The 18,739-nt window shown below is 47.4% G+C and overlaps 1 protein-coding gene across 3 annotated transcripts in view; it reads right to left on the bottom strand.

Annotated features, from left to right (window-relative positions):
• Window positions 1-1,239: 1,239 nt before the first annotated feature.
• Window positions 1,240-18,739, bottom strand: part of strn (striatin, calmodulin binding protein) — a 41,167-nt gene continuing 23,667 nt past the window's right edge. For 2 of the 3 annotated variants that reach the window (XM_073471937.1, XM_073471954.1), the window contains exons 3-18: window positions 17,335-17,408; window positions 16,884-16,968; window positions 13,933-14,103; window positions 13,490-13,625; window positions 13,072-13,234; window positions 9,257-9,370; window positions 6,781-6,924; window positions 6,528-6,664; window positions 5,922-6,097; window positions 5,723-5,770; window positions 5,373-5,494; window positions 5,114-5,281; window positions 4,817-4,957; window positions 4,026-4,127; window positions 3,389-3,475; window positions 1,240-3,230 (exon numbers count right to left, since the gene is read on the bottom strand). In XM_073471937.1, the coding sequence (XP_073328038.1) occupies window positions 3,061-3,230; window positions 3,389-3,475; window positions 4,026-4,127; window positions 4,817-4,957; window positions 5,114-5,281; window positions 5,373-5,494; window positions 5,723-5,770; window positions 5,922-6,097; window positions 6,528-6,664; window positions 6,781-6,924; window positions 9,257-9,370; window positions 13,072-13,234; window positions 13,490-13,625; window positions 13,933-14,103; window positions 16,884-16,968; window positions 17,335-17,408 (2,038 nt within the window). In that variant the 3' untranslated portion in view covers window positions 1,240-3,060. The remainder of the gene's footprint in view (window positions 3,231-3,388; window positions 3,476-4,025; window positions 4,128-4,816; window positions 4,958-5,113; window positions 5,282-5,372; window positions 5,495-5,722; window positions 5,771-5,921; window positions 6,098-6,527; window positions 6,665-6,780; window positions 6,925-9,256; window positions 9,371-13,071; window positions 13,235-13,489; window positions 13,626-13,932; window positions 14,104-16,883; window positions 16,969-17,334; window positions 17,409-18,739) is intronic. The other variant, XM_073471946.1, reaches the window with a different exon arrangement.

Raw genomic sequence — 18,739 nt, 5'->3', positions numbered from 1 at the left:
CTCGGGTTGAATGTTTTGGCTTTTAAATTTGGCGTTTTTTTAAAGTAGTAATAAATAATTAATATGACCAAAGTAAAACAAAGGAATGAGAAAAGCTTCACTGCAGGTTTGTTCTCGCTGTAGTTCGTCCAAATATAAATACACAACAAAAAGCAGCAGGGTTTTTCAAATCGAGCCTCGTCATCACAACGTCGATCAAAACTACAGACTCAGAAGAGATTCGATCCTCAGGTGAGATTTCACTTCGTCTGATCTACGACTATCAAAGTGTCACATGACAGCAGGTGTGTTTACAGGTGGAGGTTCAGTACAGTATATTACAGTATTCATTCACAACATGTTCAGACACGCTGAAGGGTTTCATTTCAAAACAAGAAGAACCTCCTGCGGTGTTCGTCTCCTGACAGAACAGGAGGGAGAAAATGGATCAGATGCTCGAGAACAGGTGAGTCGGTGCTCAGGTGTGAACGTGGAGAACACAAATGAAACTGAAACACAAACTGAAACAGCTGCTCAGACAAACGTTTCATGTTGCAGCTCTGAAAACATTTGAGAAACGTTTCTAGAGGCTGATGTAGATCGTTTCACTGCTGCTGCCACGTTGGTGCAGTCGTTGCAGTCGGTGCAGTCGCTGCAGTCGTTGCAGTCGGTGCAGTCGGTGCAGTCGCTGCAGTCGTTGCAGTTGGTACAGTCGGTGCAGTTGGTGCAGTTGTTGCAGTCGCTGCAGTTGGTGCAGTCGGTACAGTCGGTGCAGTCGCTGCAGTCAGTACAGTCGCTGCAGTTGGTGCAGTTGTTGCAGTCGCTGCAGTTGGTGCAGTCGCTGCAGTCGGTGCAGTCGCTGCAGTTGGTACAGTCAGTGCAGTCGTGCAGTCGCTGCAGTTGTTACAGTCGGTGCAGTTGCTGCAGTTGGTGCAGTCGGTACAGTCGTTGCAGTTGTTGCAGTCGGTGCAGTCAGTACAGTCGTTACAGTCGGTGCAGTTGTTACAGTCGTTACAGTCAGTGCAGTTGGTACAGTCGGTGCAGTCGTTGCAGTCGCTGCAGTTGGTGCAGTCGCTGCAGTCGGTACAGTCGGTGCAGTTGGTGCAGTCGGTACAGTCGGTGCAGTCGCTGCAGTCAGTACAGTCGCTGCAGTTGGTGCAGTTGTTGCAGTCGCTGCAGTTGGTGCAGTCGCTGCAGTCGGTACAGTCGCTGCAGTTGGTGCAGTCGCTGCAGTCGGTGCAGTCGCTGCAGTTGGTACAGTCAGTGCAGTCGTGCAGTCGGTACAGTCGCTGCAGTTGTTACAGTCGGTGCAGTTGCTGCAGTTGGTGCAGTCGGTACAGTCGTTGCAGTTGTTGCAGTCGGTGCAGTCAGTACAGTCGTTACAGTCGGTGCAGTTGTTACAGTCGGTACAGTTGTTGCAGTTGTTGCAGTCGGTGCAGTCGCTGCAGTTGTTGCAGTCAGTACAGTCGTTACAGTCAGTGCAGTTGGTACAGTCGGTGCAGTCGTTGCAGTCGCTGCAGTTGGTGCAGTCGCTGCAGTCGGTACAGTCGGTGCAGTTGTTGCAGTCGGTGCAGTCAGTACAGTCGTTACAGTTGGTGCAGTCGTCACCGCGTCTCAACGGGCAGAAATAAACTCTCAGTTAATTCTCTGAATCAAAGATTGTTTGTGAGGGAGGGAGCGCCACACTGTGACACCAGTTAGTATTAAAGGGGAATTCCAGTACTTTTCTATATTTGTGTGGTTTGTTGTGTAAATGACTCACACTTCACACATTCTCACAGCTGCGACACGACTGCAACGTGATCCTTTGAGTCAACTGCGACCGTCAAAGTTACGTCTACTAGAAGTGTTTCTGTTTTTTCTGACAACATCACAGAGACGATAATAAGATCCTGTTTGTCTCGCTCTGAGTTGTTGCAGGAAGACGACGGTGGAAACGTGAGTCAGAGTTGCAGAGAGGAGTTTGGAGTTTACCTCGAAGAATTTATTCACGTCACGACTGAACATGTAACTGATTTTGACAGTCGAGACGAGACAACAACTGTGACAACTCTCTCCTCTCCAGAGATTTCAGAGCGACACTTCTTGAACGAGACAAAAAAGATCTTATTATGTAACAACACGGTCTCTCTGTCGGAGGGCGAGCTGTTTCATCTGTCTGACTGATCACTCATCACTACATGAAGCCTGAAGAGAGCTGCAGGATGTAAACACAGCAACACAGACTCCTCCTCCTCTTCCTCCTCCTCCTCTTCCTCAGACAAATGTGATAAAAACTCTCTTTTTGAAATGAAACTCTTCAGATGTCATCCGACCTGCTGACAGAGTCTCTGTCCACCCAGCAACAATTGTCCTTGAGCAAGGCACCGTTTCCAGTGCAGCTCATGGTCATGACCTTCGACCTCTCACCTCCATCGTGGACGTTAACAGGATGAAACTCTCCAAAAATCGGACTGATTACATCTTCTTTCACAACAGGAAATAATAAAACCACTCCAAATGGATTTCAAATTAAAAGTCCTGTGCAGATTCAGAGGTCACACGAGTTCTGATCAGAAATGTGGAGATTGGGTCTCTGTCGTCACACGATGGACGAGCTCACGAGACACATTCTGATCCGACTGATTCCGTTTTAAAAACTGGGTTTGTTATTTGACTTATTTTGCTGCTCCATCATCTTCTGATCGACACCGGAGAGAATTAATGTTCTGAAGAAAAAAGGCACATCGTCATGAAACACATTTCAAACAACAGGCTGCTGACGGGAGAGTGTGGTGTTAGTGACGCTCCAGTTTCACCTGCGACAGAAAGAAAAAAAGATTCCAGCTTTAGTTAAATGTACCGAGAGCTCCTGCTTTTATTTTTTGCCACTTCCTGTTTCATTCATCGTCTCATCCGGAGGTTTGTTTGTTTCGAGGACCCGGGCCAGCCTAAGTCCGAGGGGCGGGGGGGAGAGCGGGACGAATATTTGACAAATCTTAAAGGATCAGTTCAGTTTTCTGCTTCCTCATCTGGACTCAGAGGTGGAGACGGACTCCGCTCGTCCTCTGAGCCCGACGGGCGGCTGCAGGCGGTTTCAGGTCATACGAAGACCTTAGCGAGCGCGTCGGCCCCGGCGCTGCCGATGTAGCACTTGGTTGGGTGGAACGCCACGTCGTGGATCGACTCCTCGAACTTCTTGCGGTGAGCGGTGAACTCCTGGATGCACGTCTTGCTCTCCATGTTCCACAGACGGATCGAGCAGTCGTGACCTGGCGGGAAGAGAGAGAGAGAGAGAGAGAGAGAGACAGACAGAGAGAGACAGAGAGATATTATTATATTAAATATTCCACACTGTGTTTTCATCACAAGGTTTATTAAATACTGTATTTTTATCTGTAAATCTGACAGCGTGTGGGTGAATACTCACTTCCAGACATGAGGTACAGCCCGTTTGGATCCACAGCGAGACTCGTGACAGAGTCCAGGTGGGCGACCATCGAGTGGATCAGTTTACCTTCGATTCAAAACAGAATAATATCACCAGATGTGTTGACTTTGAGATGAACTGTAGGATGAAGTGTTTCTACATGTCGAGAGAAATCATATTGTACAGCAGCGTTGGTTTAAAGTGGGTCATTATTCTGTTACCATCGATTCATTGATGGAGTGAAACAGTGTTGATTGGATCATATTCAGCTGAATAACTCTTATTTTCTTTAATTAGCTGAAATCTCGACCTGTTAAAGAGACACTACAGTCGTTCAGTATTTTGCTTCCATAAATATGTTGCAGAGTCCGAGAAATCTTGAGTTTTAGTGCAGGTCAAGCCCCAAAAACTCCTACATTTCCCATAATGCAACTCGGTAGCCTCTTTCATCCGACCCTGCCTGCCACATCCTCTCTGTAACTCAGGGTTGGTTTCTGTCTTGACTTGACAGAAGTCCTGATTACACAACAGGCTGAGCGGGACGATTTCTGACCAGTGAACCCACATGTGAAACTGCAGGACTGTTCCTTTAACACATGCAGCAGCAGCAGCTGAGCGGTGCCGCTCAGTCTGTTACCTGTGTTGTTGTCAAAGAACTGGATGTGTCGGTCCTCCTGAGCTGTGATGGTGATTGGCAGCGTGGGATGACTCAGCACTTTGTTGATCTTGCAGGGAGCGTCTGTGTGGAGGCGGACGTGAGAAGAACGACATTAACATTTAAAACCAACAATCTTCAGTCTGTCAGGACTGAGAGCACTTCAGCAGAGAAGGTTTGTCTCACGGCGCCGACAGGAAACATAAAGCAGCAGCAGACGAGAAGAGAAGAGTTCAGTTTATACATGTATTTTTATGTATTAGTGTCACACAGCCTGATTTATCTTCTCCCTCTGCGCTGTAGAGCTTCATGATCCAAAAACTATTTAAAACACATCAGTGAGATTTATGTCTTCAGCAGGAACCAATGGGCTGAGAGCTGACAGGAAGTCAGACAGTGAAAAGAGACGGACCTCCTGTTTATTGCATTTACAGTAAAAGGTAACGATGCTCTTTTAGGGACTGAATGAAAAAGAAAAGACACTTTTCTAACGATTAGAAAATGAAAAAAGCACCTGACGTTTCATTATCGAAGACTCTAAAGTCGGTGCTAAACGGTGCCTGTGGTCTGTTGTATTTGCATTTTACAAGTTAGCATTTTAATAATGTCCCCTCTTGGCTGCCATACATGAATATTCTTCTGTTTGCTCATGTCATCAAAGAAGAGTTCACAGATTCACAACATCAGTGAGTCCTCAGACGGAGCTCCACTCATCAGATTCACTAGTGCTGAGGTCACCTCTGTGTGGATCTGTGATTGGTCGGTTGATTTACCTGGCGGCCCGGCAGACTCCAGCTTCAGGATGAGCTGCTGCGTCTCCATGTTGAAGAGTCCGATGTGGCCGGTGGTGAAGGACGTCACCATGTGAGCCGGCTCGCTGCTCACCAGGTCCACTGAGGTGGGAACGCCGAGCTCTGACAAACACAGACAGCAGAGACTCGTCAACAAGTGACCCAGGGAACCAGAGCGGACACAGAGCCCAGCTGCCATGAACCAAGTACGTACAGTCAGAGTATTTCTACTCTGTGGTTCAAGTACTTTTACTGCAGATCAAACCATCAGGTACTCACCTCCTCTCTCGTTGAAAACAGCGAGAGACGGCGAGGTGTCGGCGGCGTTCCACAGCCGGACCGTTCCGTCAGCCGAGCAGGAGAGGAGGCGATGGTGGGCCGAGCTGTAGACCAGACCCCACACCGAGTCCGTGTGACCGCACAGCGCCCCCCGCAGGACGGACGGCTCTGAGAGAGAAGAGACATGAAACGTGGAGGAAAACTAAAAAAACTCCTCCTGCAACAGCTTTTATTGAACTGCGTCAGTGCTGGAACGAACCATATGAGTCGTAGGGGTCGACGTTGGGGTTGGGCGTGTTCCAGCTCTGAATGGTACCGTCCACTCCGCCACTGAAGCACTGATCACCGCTGGAGCTCATGGTGACGCACAGAACCGCTCCGCTACACGAGGAGGGCAAACGGTTTTTACTTTAATGGCACGTCAGCCAGAAGTGTTGAATTGTCAGTGAAGATGAATGTTTCAGTGATGTCAAACAGAGTTTATTGTTAAACTGTAAGATATCCTGCCTCTGCCACATATCTTTGTCGAAAGTGTTTGATAACCACATTTATGGGATCATTGCAAAAAATGTGAATATGAGCCGATGTATCGATCACAACAGATCTCACCTGTGAGCTCTGAATGTGTAGATGGGCTCCACGTCTAAAGCAGCACATCTGGAGGATTAAAGAGCAGCAAAATCAAACGGGAGCAGATCAGAAAACTAAAAAATATGACCAAACTTGTTATAAAAATAGAAATAAAGGCCTGTCTCTAACAGAGGCCTGGGTCAGGTCTCTGCAGCTCAGGTGACTTTTAAACTCTCACTTCTTGGCGGGCGCCGTCTTTTGGAGGTTCCAGAGTTTGAGGGTGTGATCCTCGGAGGCCGTGACCAGGACGGGCTCCACCGGGTGGAAGGCCAGACTCCGGACCGAGTCAAAGTGGCTCCGCAGGGTGAACTTTGGGTTCCAGGTCTTCCTCAGAGCATCTTTGTTATTGGTGATCTGAGGGAGGGAGAGCTCTCACTTACAATGTGCTGATGGTACTAAAGGTACCACTTTAGTACAATGAGTTTAAAACGATACAATAGATCAGATTTTCAACCCAAAGCTGCACAGATATAAACATTACTACCACTGGTGTTCAGTGACTGCATCGTGTGCAGCTGGTTCATTTAAAAAAGAAGTTTCTCTTGAAACTGTCTGCAAGAAAGAAAGTGAGGAAGTTTTTTTCATAAATGTTGAAATAAATATAAGGACAAAACAAACTGCGGCGTTTGGTTTTTGTCTCTTTTGCAGGAGTTTTTAAAGTGATTTGCTATTTTTTATTTGATGTTTTGAGTTCTGTGTAAAAAAACCGAGGCGTGACCTGAAACAGTCCTGCTGCTGAACTGTTTTCAGTGTTTTCTGTAAACTGTCGGGTCGTTTCACTCACGTCGTACGCCAGGCTGTCGGCCTCGTTGGCCACAGTCAGTCCGGCCAGTTCTCCCAGTCCGAGCTCGTTAGAAACCGCCTCGTCCACTCTGCCCAGGATGAACGACTTCCCAGACGACGGCAGGAAAGTCATCGCCTCTACGGAGACAAAGAACTGTCTTCATGCAGTGTTTAAATGAGAAACATCTTGTTCTGTTTGTGCAGAAACATAAGTTGATCAACGGACTAATGAACTGAGACGGAGGGCAGCTCACCGTCTTCAGGCCGCCCCACTTCGGGCTCACTGAGTCTGGGTACAGCGGGGCGGGAGGGGGGCGTCACGGGCGGCTGCATGGAGGGAAGCTCCTCAGCATCCCGCAGGTTCGCCAGCATGTCCTGGAGCTTAGACCGGTTTGGTCCTGGACGAGGAGGAGGAGGAGGAGGAGGAGGAGGAGGAGGGTGGTGGCAGCAGAAAGAGAAGATGGGAGACAAAAATAAGAGGAGGAAACAGAAACATGGAGTCAGAAGAAGATCGGAGGGGGAGTTATGTAAAAACAATTTGTGTTTGGGGAGAAGGAGATGAAAAAACAGACATTAGCAAAGTGAAGACAACTGAAGAGAGAAAAACAGAGTGAATGAGTTTGAAGAAAGCAGCAGCAGCTCTGCAGGAGACCGAACAGAAACCATGAAGGGAAATAAACCAAAGTGAACAAACAGAAATAAGAAGAGTCTCTGCAGGATGAAACAGATGAAATGTGGCAGCTGCTGTTTGACATGAAGAAACTAACAGGGATGTTCAGGATGCACCGACATTAATTCTGGATGTTATCGGCTGTGCCGTCACGGACGACAGCACGATCCATTAAAGTACAGTTACTGTTGGTTTTACACAGATGTGACACATCTCTGTGGAGGTGACACATGAATAATAATGCTTCAATAATGGATGAGAGGGAGGATCAGACAGGTTAATGTCAGTGCAGTCCTTAAGTGAAGAGATTCAGGAAAAATGCATCAAGGTAGAAAATATAAAGAACAGATGATGTGTAAAGACTAAACCAAAGAGACGAAACAAACAGAGCGACAGACGAGGGGAGAAGAGTGACATCACCAGACACCTTCAACACTAAACCTCAGGACAGAAGAGACACTGAGATCAACAGGGAGGAACGACTCTCACTCCTGCAGCAGGAACATGTGTCAGTGACTGCTGACTGCTGTACCACACTAAACTGCAGACACGTCAGATATGTGTTACCAAGACGTAACGCAGTCAGTCACCGTGGAGATTTATTTCCATGTCTCAAAAGGTAAACGTAGAGATTTGGATTTGTTAATGGCGATAAGATGTGGTCTGCTCATCAGGTTACTGTTGTGCCTCAGGTAGGAACGGTCACTTTCAGCAAAAATGCCATTCGATAGCCACCGAGCACCACTGGACCATTACTTGATTATTCAAAGATCTGCAGTCTGGATGTTCTGCAGCATGTAGCGGCACCGGCTTATACTGACAATGATCACACGACTCTACTGAGGCCTGTAGCAACTCTACACCTGGTGGGATCACATTATTTCCAGGCAGCGGTAAAAAACAATGGAAAATATATTTTTTCAGAACGGCATAGTTGCATGAACTATCAGAATATGACCCTCATCTCTAACCTTCAGCTTCTACACGACCTGAATACAGTGAAGGTCAGTGGTGCACATATCACATCGCCACTGGCAAAAATACATAATCTATATATTTATTCAAATGTAGACACCTCCTGCTCTTTGTCTTCTGAGGGGTGATTGTTCTTCTCCACTCACAGACATCATGATGTGTTGTTCTGCAGTGAAACAGCATCACGGCGTCGTTAACGAGGGCGGCGAGCGGCGAGTTAGTCATGTTCAGTTCACATGAACCTGCAGCAGAAGGTGTTCGCTTTAACGTTCGTCTCATCAGCTAATTAAGACCTCAGACGGTGCAGATACAGACTGCAGGTGAGCAGGTCACATTCACTTCATCAGCCCTGCAGTGTTTACACGGACGCAGACTGTCTTTAGGCCTGTAAACAGGGACAGTGAAGGCGTCAGCTACACGTAACGTATTTATATTATCACTGTGAGTGAGACAAACGGTGGGAACCAGCTCCATTCAATACCTCATAATGAAGGAGTTTTTAAATGACCACATCAGTCGTTTGCACTCATTAATTAAAATCTCTTAAAAACCGTTCCAGGGAATCAGAAATAACCGTGCACAGAGCGATCAGACAACACGTGTTACAGAGACGATTTGCAGGGAGATCTCGGCTCGTCACTTGGTGCGACTGACGAGAAGTTTGAAAACTGATCCACCAAAATAATCAGCTTCAGCCACCACTGCAGGACCTCAGGAGGACGCACGGGTCGGACACACGTGGGCGGCTGCAGGGTTTGTTCCAGGTCGCATCAGTTACTGCGACACAACATCAGCCGAGCAAACGGAGGTGTCATCAGGTAAATGTGTGTCAGGAGCTGGAGGGGAGACGGCGCTCTGTGCTCGCTGCACAGCCCTGAATGAAAGTACATTTTTCAAGCGGTGTTTATGTGACTGAATATCAGCTGACCGGCCTCTGCATTTATGATGAACCTGATTTTTGTCAATAACCCAGTTAACTCCGACCAGACTGAGAGGAGAGAAAACACAAACACAAAGAGAGTCAGAGGAATGAAAGTCAGTGAGTGAGGAGGGAGGATGAGCTGCAGGCCTGGAGCTCCACTTACTCTTTACCCCCTTCTTGCCCTTGCGTTCCTTCCTGTACTGCTCCTTGAGCTGGGCTATCAGTCCCTGGTCCACGTCCCAGGCCAGCTCACCCAGAGGAGACTGCTCTTCCTTCTCTACAGGCCAGCAGGAGGAGGAGGAGGAGGAGGAGGAGCAGGAGGAGGAGGAGGAGGAGCAGGAGGAGGAGGAGGAGGAGGAGCAGGAGGAGGAGGAAGGTGGGGTAGAAACCTGCGTTAAGTGTCTGGATGCACTACAGCACATAACCACCAACTTTACTGTGACAAACCTACTGAGGCAGACGGGAGGAGGAGGAGGAGGAGGAGGAGGAGGAAGGACGTTTATCTTCTCTTATTCTAACAACCAGGTCCTTCAGGTTCAACAGCTGGTGTTGCAGAGACTCCACTTAAAGGAACAGTTCACCCAAAAATGTAAACTCAGTCATCATCTCCATCCTCCAGTAAAACATCAGATGTCTCCACACAGCTCGTCTGCTGTGATCCAAGTCTCCAGAAGCCCAGAGATCAGCACCTGATCTGAGGAGATGATATTTATACTGTTTATTAAGCTGAAATCTTCACTGCAGCTGCTGAGATAAAAGCGTCAGAGGCAGGTGCTCGACCGCACATCAAGGGTTGTGATCTCGGGGCTTCTCCAGACTTGACTTTATATCATCAGGAGGAGATGATGGCTGAGCCTGACTTTATATCATCAGGAGGAGATGATGGCTGAGCCTGACTTTATATCATCAGGAGGAGATGATGGCTGGACTTTAACTCTTTGGTGAACTGTTCCTTTAACTTTACAAATGAGTCAGGAGGCATCACAAGCACATGAAATATAAAGCGTATATAGAAGTAAAAATGAATTCAATGAAAACTTAAACGTGCTTATTCTCTGTATTTCTGAGAGGTCGATGAGAAGATCAGTTTCAATCTCATGTCTGCATCTTAGTTTTAAAAAACAAAACCTACAATAAGCGCTGTAGAATCTATTATTATTATTATTATTATTATTATTACATTATTGTTTCCTGTTAATAAATGTCATATAATGAGCTGATGGTAACGAACAGGTCGACTGAGCTGTTCATGAATCACTTCTGAAACATCGACGACAGAGAAACAGGAGGAACATCAGCACAACGTCTCTTCTGAAGCCACACAAACAAACAGGAAACAGATAAAAGAAAGTCACATGACATGTATGTGACTTTACGGATGAATGTGGAGACACAAATGAACACAGAGCAGGCGGAGATACATGGAAACCAAACAGCTGGACTCCAGATGAAGCTCTGAACAGACTGTGATGCTTCCCTGCAGGTCTGGAAGTGAAATGTTAATGTGACGCGTCCTCATGAAGACGCCACAGCCTCCATTTGCAGACACATCGATGTCTCTGCTACAGAGACGTGATGTCGCTCAGGTGAAGCTCCTGAAAGCAGCTCAGCCAATCACACACAGTCACACCTGCAGCTCCAGTCCAACACCTGCCCCCTACAGGCAGAGAGAGGAACAGCAGCTGTTTACGCCTGAAGCTGTAAGAACGTGGACGTCGCCTCCTGCAGGTTACAGAGAGGAACAGCTGATCTCGATGCTCGTGAAATGTTTGTTAATTTGTTTTTGCTGAGATTTTATTTGAGGCCGAGCTCAGACGACAGGAGTTTTAAAGGGGAGGGCAGGAACATTTGCTTTAGCTTGGCAGCACTGTGAGCTGCTCTGTGATGCCTCTGCCATTGGTTGTTCTGGTCCTGCTTGGAAAGCACAGATGCAATCATCCAGATTTTTAAATCCTAAATATTGAACATGTTTGATACTATCGGGGGGCCCTGAGGAGTCTGTGAACAGTTCAGGAGGCTGAGGACTGGATCTGTAACCCCCTCACATTAGCAGATAATCTGGATCGAACATCGGTTCTGATTGAGGTCCCACACCGGATTTCTCCTCCGATAGTGAGGACGGGTGAATCAGGGTGAAATCTGCCTGAAACTCTCAAACATTTGAAATAAAACAGCGGCATTGTAAAAATAAACCTGCTGCTGTACCACTGACTGCCTGCAGGGGGCACTGTTGTTACACTTGCAGCTGCTGGAGGTGACAGGTGCTGGAGGTGACAGGTTGGCAGGTGTTGAACTGACATGGACAGAGCAGCTCCCCCTTGTGGACAATGAACAGCACCCATCTGTGTTGTAGAGTTTTTGCTGCCGTCGCTCCTGACGGCTGAAACGATGATAAAACACAAACTGCAGATGGTTAAAGTGAGCAGATCCAGAGATGAGACTCATGAGACACTGAGGAGAGTCTGCAGGACCGGCTGCTGCCGTGACGACTGCACACTGAGACAGACAGAGGTTCTGATCATGGCCCCTGGCAGCCGGGCTGAGTGTTGTGTTGGGTCGTGGAGGAGGGTTCAAGAAGAAAAGACTTGACAGAAATGACAAATCTGTTTCATAACGTGTTTAACTGTCCTCTGTCATGTTGAGCTGGGTTTATATTCTCAACCGGCCGATTGTTTCACAGCTCCGAACAAAAAGAAAAAAAAAAAAACAGAAATCTAAAAAGAGAAAAGCTGATTTTTGTTCTCCCTTTCAGGCTTCAACGCCTCGACGAGTGACTGTGTGCCGCGCTGAGTCAGCACTCCTTTACAACTATCTGGACTGTGAAGTGTTGAGTCACAGACTGCGTGGGGAAGCTTTGTCATTGGCCGAACGACACTGAATGTGTTGCTAAGTAACAGAAGGAAAAAGAGGTTTTTGTACAGTGCGGGGGCGGCGGGTCACCAGCTGGGAACTTTACTTTGCAGAGTGTTTGTACACGTATAGAGAAGAACTGTGTCTGTGAGCTGCCATTCAGAACCGCGTCCGTCTGCATCTCTGCAGATTAACGACTGGTTCTGTTGTTTCTGTGACAAGTTCTTTCACACAGAACACAAATATTATATCACGAAATAGGAAATCATTTCATTTCTAAACGAGTCGATACGTCCAGCGATGGTTTACTGAAGAACTGTACCTGAAGGTGCAACATGTAAGAATTTAAGTTTACAACATTCAAATATTAACTACAATTATCAACAGGGTGCAAAGACAGTTTCACAGTCTTTGCACTGCGTTGCTGAGATATCTAGTTGGGTCACCACGCTGACCAGTCCTGTCACATAAAACATCTCTGAGATCCGGTCCGGACGACAGCTGCACGGCTAACTGAGCAAACACTCAGCTTCAGCTTCAGTCAGCAGGAGTTAGCGGTTACTCTGCTGGTAGCTGCTCATATGAAGGTGAATTTCTTACATACTGCACCTTTAAAACACTCTGAGGTCCTCGTACTTTATTCTTCCACTGTATTTATATGATAACAGTTAGTCTGAAGCGTGCACGCTGCATCAGAGCAATGTTACAAGATGTTGGATCATCCTGCACAAATAAAGGATAAATAACTGGTGTTCACCTCATCACCCTGTGATTCAGCCACGGCGACGGGCTGAGGTTACTCAGAACAAATCAAGAAATAAATACAGGACTGTACGTCAGCGAGCTGACACAGTCGCTCATGTGAGGAGATTCACCATTATCTCGAGGAGCAGTCACCTCTGCTCCAGGTTGATGCTTTTGCCAACCATCATCTGCACTGTGTTGTTGTTACATTAAAGTTTTCACCGGAGCAGAAACATTTCTGTGGATTTAACATGAAAGAAAAGTCAAATGATCAAGTTCTTCACAAGTTCTGGATTTAATTTCCTCTGAATCACTGAAAGCCGCCACTGAAAGCCGCAGACGTTTGACGAGCCCCTCATCATAAAGTGTCCCCCTTTGTCTCACCCCACTCTCCGCTGTCCTCCCCACTCCTGGACTCGGGCGATCCGTCCAGCTCGTCCGGACTCGCCAAGAAATCAAAACCCTTCAGAGCCTCCTCTGTGTCGGGGTCGTCGCTGAGGTCGGAGGTCGTGGAGGAAGGGGTGGACGACTGTTTCTTCCTCACCATCTGTCAAAGGGCACGAAAATGAGGAAGACTGTGAGCACATGAGACAGGAAATGACTGTCCAACAGGCAGAGTACAGGTTACCACGGCCTCCCCACGCATCACTTTCAGGAATATGAACACACGTACAGAAAGCAAATATGTGAAGCGCTCTACAGAAGGTCTGGAGGCAAAAGTTTCATATCCCTGATTTATTGTGATCGTTGAGGGTCGAGCGCCTGCAGGATCGAGAATGTGTTGAATGTGTTAAAGTCTTACTGCAGCCAGGTCCAAGATGGTCTTGTCCCGTCCTTCGCTGTCCTCCTCCTCGTCCTCGTCGCTGAACTCTGCCGCGGCGCTCTCGATGAACTTAAAGGCCTCCAACACGGTGGCCGAGTCGGACATGTCGGGTTTACTGGAAGGAGAGAGTGAAGAGAGGAGACACACACATGTTTTGATGTTGTCAAAGCCACCAAATACATTTTAGCCCGCAGGACACAGGTGGTTCTGGTCCAACGCTGCTTCCATCAGTTAGTTTGTTTGTGTTATTGTACGACTTTGGTGTTTTAACATGTAAGTTCTCATCCAGCTGACTCTGACACAGCTGTTAACACTTACTGCCAAAAGAAAACAACTGGACACAGACGAGCAGTCGAGCCACACTCTGTCTTTAAGGAGAACAATATAAATACCGTTGTTATCTGAACCGTCTCGTGTCGTACCTGACCATGCCGCTGTCCTTCAGTGACGACGGTTCGGTGCCGTTCACCATCGGTTCGGCTTTCTTCTCTGAGGGTTTGTCTCCTGAGTCTCCGGCCAGACCGAGCAGCGCTCTCACTCTCTGAGACTTCACATCCAGGATGGTGTCTGTGTATCCGACCTCCTGCAGGTACCTGAGGGTGGAGACAAGAGAGGCCAGGCTGCAGGTCAGAGGAGGCTCAGGAGGCAGAGAGGCGACACACGTCCACTGAAATCAGATTTACATTTTGATCCTCCAAATCAAAAGCAGAGGTAGAAATCCTTCCAGCGTTCTCCCCACCCTTCTAGTGCACGTGTCAAAAGAAAAGCAAAACACCTCATAGATGACACAGCTAGCTTAGTGTTAGCCAGCAGCTAGCTTAGCATTAGCCTGCAGCTAGGTTAGAGTTAGCCTGCAGCGTCACCTCCAGACTCTTCTCCTGTGTGATGAAGACGATCAGCTGAATTTCTGACAGCGTCAGACATGTTGCTTTATTGTCTTTTTTCAGAGATCCTTTATTGATTTGTCTGTGAAGAGGGTTCACTCCGGACAGATTTGAGAAACTGATGAATTCCTCTCTGTTGTAGTCACAATCACTGAAGGCTGTTCAGTGAACTCGGCAAAAAGACCTCAGGATGAAGTCGAGCTGTTGTTGTCAAATATCTTCTTAAAGAAGAGTTTGAAAATGTAAATGACAGTTTTCAGGACATAAAACCGGTGATCTGTTGATCTGTGCTGATCCAGATGTGATGGTCTAACAAGGGCAGAGCCAAAATACAAATCTAATAAAGCTGTCAGAGAAATGTGGTGGAGTAGCAGCAGAAAGTGGCATGAGAAGACCTACATTAGTGGGGTAATTGAGTACATTCTCTCAGCTACATGACTCGAGCTGGAGTCGCGTTCACTCAGACGTACGACGCTGATATCTGCAGTAAACAGTCGCACACATGAGAACAGTCTATTGACCAACACAAGCCGGCCCTGAACGCCTCGTCGTCGGTGCCTTGCTGTACCCGCTGAGCTGCACAACACCACAATTATATCAATGGAGCAGCATCCTTAAAGGGCAATGCCACCAAGTTTGGGGGTGTTCAGATACACTGTGTCCTCTCTGTGGCCTGGAACAGTTCGCTCAGTGTCCGACGGGACGCACACAGAAAGCTGAGATAACATCTACAACATTACAATAAAAGTGACAGACGGAGTCAGAGCTCAGGTGAGTTTCCTCTCCTCTTGTATCTGTTAGAAATGAACCACTACAACTACTTATCATACTGAAACAAGCCCTTTGTGATGAGACACAGCCGAGGAGTCGAAGCTCTGCTGAGTCCAACAGGCGTCTCTGGCTTTGGTTAAAGAAGATTCATGCTCTTCTGTCCTTCGTAAGGTTTTTAAAATGTGCAGAATACCCTTTAACTCACAATATCCAATCAGCCAATCAGAAGTGAGCAACAGGCCCCAAAGTAACCACTCAGAAGAAGTTCAGTGTACTGTACCTTCACCCGGAGACAGCACAGAGCACGACGCTGCTGATCTGATCTGAGAGCAGCGCTCGCTTTACCAAGAGGTTTTATCCTCAGAGAGCCCAGAGAGTAATCTGAATACATCCAGTGTGTTTGTTCACGGGGGGGGAGAGAGGGGGAGGGGGAGAGAGGGAGAGAGAGAGAGAGGGAGAGAGAGAGAGAGAGAGAGAGAGAGAGAGAGAGAGGGAGAGGATCCTCCCCTTCTCTCTCTCTCTCTGTACCAGCCTCTCCGGTCGCAGGAGGCATCGACGCCTCCACACACTCGTCCATTCACTGCCACAACACACACACACACACACACACACACACACACACACACACACACACACACACACACACTCAGTCAAAAGACACCAAAACAAAATATAACCAATAACGTGTGAGCAGAACACAAACACACACGTGTCCTCACACCTACACAAAGAAATAACACCTGAGTCTCAAACACACGAGACTGAAGACGTCATGTGACTTGTACCAGAGTCACGTTAGCGAACGGACGCAAAAACAAGAACATGTCCGACGACGCTGACGGGGTTCAGGAGACAGAGATGAAGTCCAGCTGTGGTGCAAACGTTTGACGTAACATCACAACACACCTGTGATTCAGAGGGAGCACTGCATTACCTCACCTGATCTCATGGGGAAGCAGACATAAACAGACTGTGCAGATGTAAAACCATATTGTTTTCCCACTTTCCCCCCCCGAGGATCAATCAAGTCTTTCTGATTCTGACTGTTTGTCACCAGCTGTCCGTCTTTGAGCTAAAGCTAAGCACCGCCCAACTCGCTGCACGTCGTCCACCAGCGCGAGTGTTGATTGGTCCAGTGTGGAGCAGTCGAGCCTCCAGGAAGAGCATCAGGCCAGACCGTGTGATTACAGCGTCGGTGGATCCGTCCCCCGTGAAACGACTCGTTTCCCTGTCATAACTGGAGCCGCTCGGTCCGATAACATCTTGAAAGTGTAGAAGAGCTGCACGATTAAATCTTTGTGTCTCTATTTTCGTTTTCGGCCTCTTCTGACGCTGCGTCCATGTTTGAATGTGACGTCCGTGGGCGCAGTGCATTCTGGTTGTTGTAGGTTTTCTACCTTCTGAGCAAAAGGAAGTACCACATCCTCTGTAGCACCGAGTCCAACGAATATATGTGTCTTTCTGCTGCAGAGGGAAACAAAGTAATGGAGTATTTCTGAGATGTCAACACTTCCTCCATGACTGATCACAGGGGATTAGTGTGTTTGAGTCCCAGCAAGTGTTAATCTGTATTAAGACGATTTGACTCTGCTTTTTGTTCTGACACACACACACACACACACACACACACACACACACACACACACAGACTAATTTAGACTTTACAGTGTCATGGGACAGTAGACTTTCTGTGTGTGTGTGTGTGTGTGTAAACTCACTGTCTGAGCAGCTGGCGTCCTTGTTTCCAGCTGAGCTGATGGCTGCTGTTTGGAGGACTGGGAGCTTCACTGTCATTCCCCTCATCTGAGAGAGAGGGGGAGGAGGGGGGAGGAGGGGGGAGGAGGGGGGAGGAGATAATGAATTGTCAACATGTTTCTATTCATCCATTCATTGAATCCCAAAGTGAGAGACGTCCTCCTCCTCCGCCACTTCCTCCAGCTCCTCCTCAGGGACGCTGACGTTCCCCCAAGACAGGATATGAAATCCCCCCCGGTGCGTCCTGAGTACGACCACAGGGAGGCGACAGAGAGGCGCCCTGATCAGAGGACTGGACCTCCTCGACAAACCCAGAGAGCACAGAACTGATGGAGGGGAACAGCTGACCCAACAGAACAAACAGCCACATGCAGCCACACAGAGGAGAAACAGGAAGTGACACGTGCGTCTTACCTGAATCATAACTCGGTGGTTTGATCTCTCCCTGGTTCAGTTCTGTTCCATACTTCAGCTTATGGTACTTCGCCCTGACGGTGAACAATCACAAACAAACACACAAACAAACACACAAACAAACACACAAACAAACACACAAACAAACACACAAACAAACCAAATGTAAAGAAAATCTGCAGAATAAATCAAGACTGGATGTTTGTTTGTCTTTAAAAAAGCTCCAGTCGAAGGTGAAACGATGGGAAACACGACGTATACCGGGACACACGAAGACGCCGTTTAAACTCATCAAAGTTCTGCCCAGAACATTTCCCCGTCCGGTCCCTCACACCTCCACACAGCCTGTTCACACTGCTGCTGCTGCAGCTGTCTTTGGACGGTGGGATCTTCGTAGATCTTTGAGTTTTAGCTGCTTCAGCTCTTCTCTGCCTGTATGTTACTTTCACTCTTTCTCTGATATTGTGGATACGTCTATAGTTATAGTATTGCTATTAAGCTACGATGAACGTTTTGCTAAATGTCTTTTTAGAGAGTGAACAACAATAATTTCCTCCACAGACTTCATGGTGGCTCATTAGCTGAGATGTTTCATCGCAGCTGGGTTCATTTCAGAACAGTGTGAGACCTTAAACCCACAGCAGACGATAACAAATCAAAGCCAAGTCGGCTTTTATGTTTCTGCCAAAGTTTCTGCCAGTGGCCGACGACGTCACGACGTTTAACTCAAATCAAACTCTGCATGTTGATTTATGAGAGAAACGACGTCTGAAAGAAAGAAAACAAATCTTTACAAAGATAAAATGATCAGCAGTGATTTAAGATTTGTACTTAATGAACTAATGCATTAAAAACACCAGCATGATCCTTTAACGAGCTGCCGTCATGTCCTCAATGAAGCTTTTAAATGTGATGTGATGTGATGTTCTCTGACTGTCACACTGACACATGTTGGTATTTTAACCCCCTCTCCTGAACATCCAGACCTGCCAATCAAACTCTCAGACGAGCAAACTGAGAAACGCGTCGCCAGATTATGTGATTTATTACTAATAACTCCATAAGAGGATCAGCTGCTCGGTGAGCTGCACGGATCAATTTCACACCGACAGGCTGATCGAGTTTCAATCAGCGTCACTTTGACTCTGTTCAGCTCCAGTCAGACCTCAAACTCACACACACACACACACACACACACACACACACACACACACACACACACACACACACACACCAACCTGCTGCCACAAACACACACCACAGCACCAAATGTGGATCAATCCGCCGCTGAAAGTAGTCCCAGACAAATGTGCTATTTCCTCCTGTTGTTTGATTAAAACTACAGCGAGCAGCAGTTTGAGGAAATGTGTCGATAATTAAAATTTTAATTTAAATGTGACGTGTT

The sequence above is a fragment of the Pagrus major genome, chromosome 1 (genome assembly GCF_040436345.1).
Source record: "Pagrus major chromosome 1, Pma_NU_1.0".
In the NCBI taxonomy this organism is placed as follows: domain Eukaryota; kingdom Metazoa; phylum Chordata; class Actinopteri; order Spariformes; family Sparidae; genus Pagrus; species Pagrus major.
The sequence above is the reverse complement of the archived record's forward strand: the minus strand, read 5'-3'. Positions and strand labels throughout refer to the sequence as shown.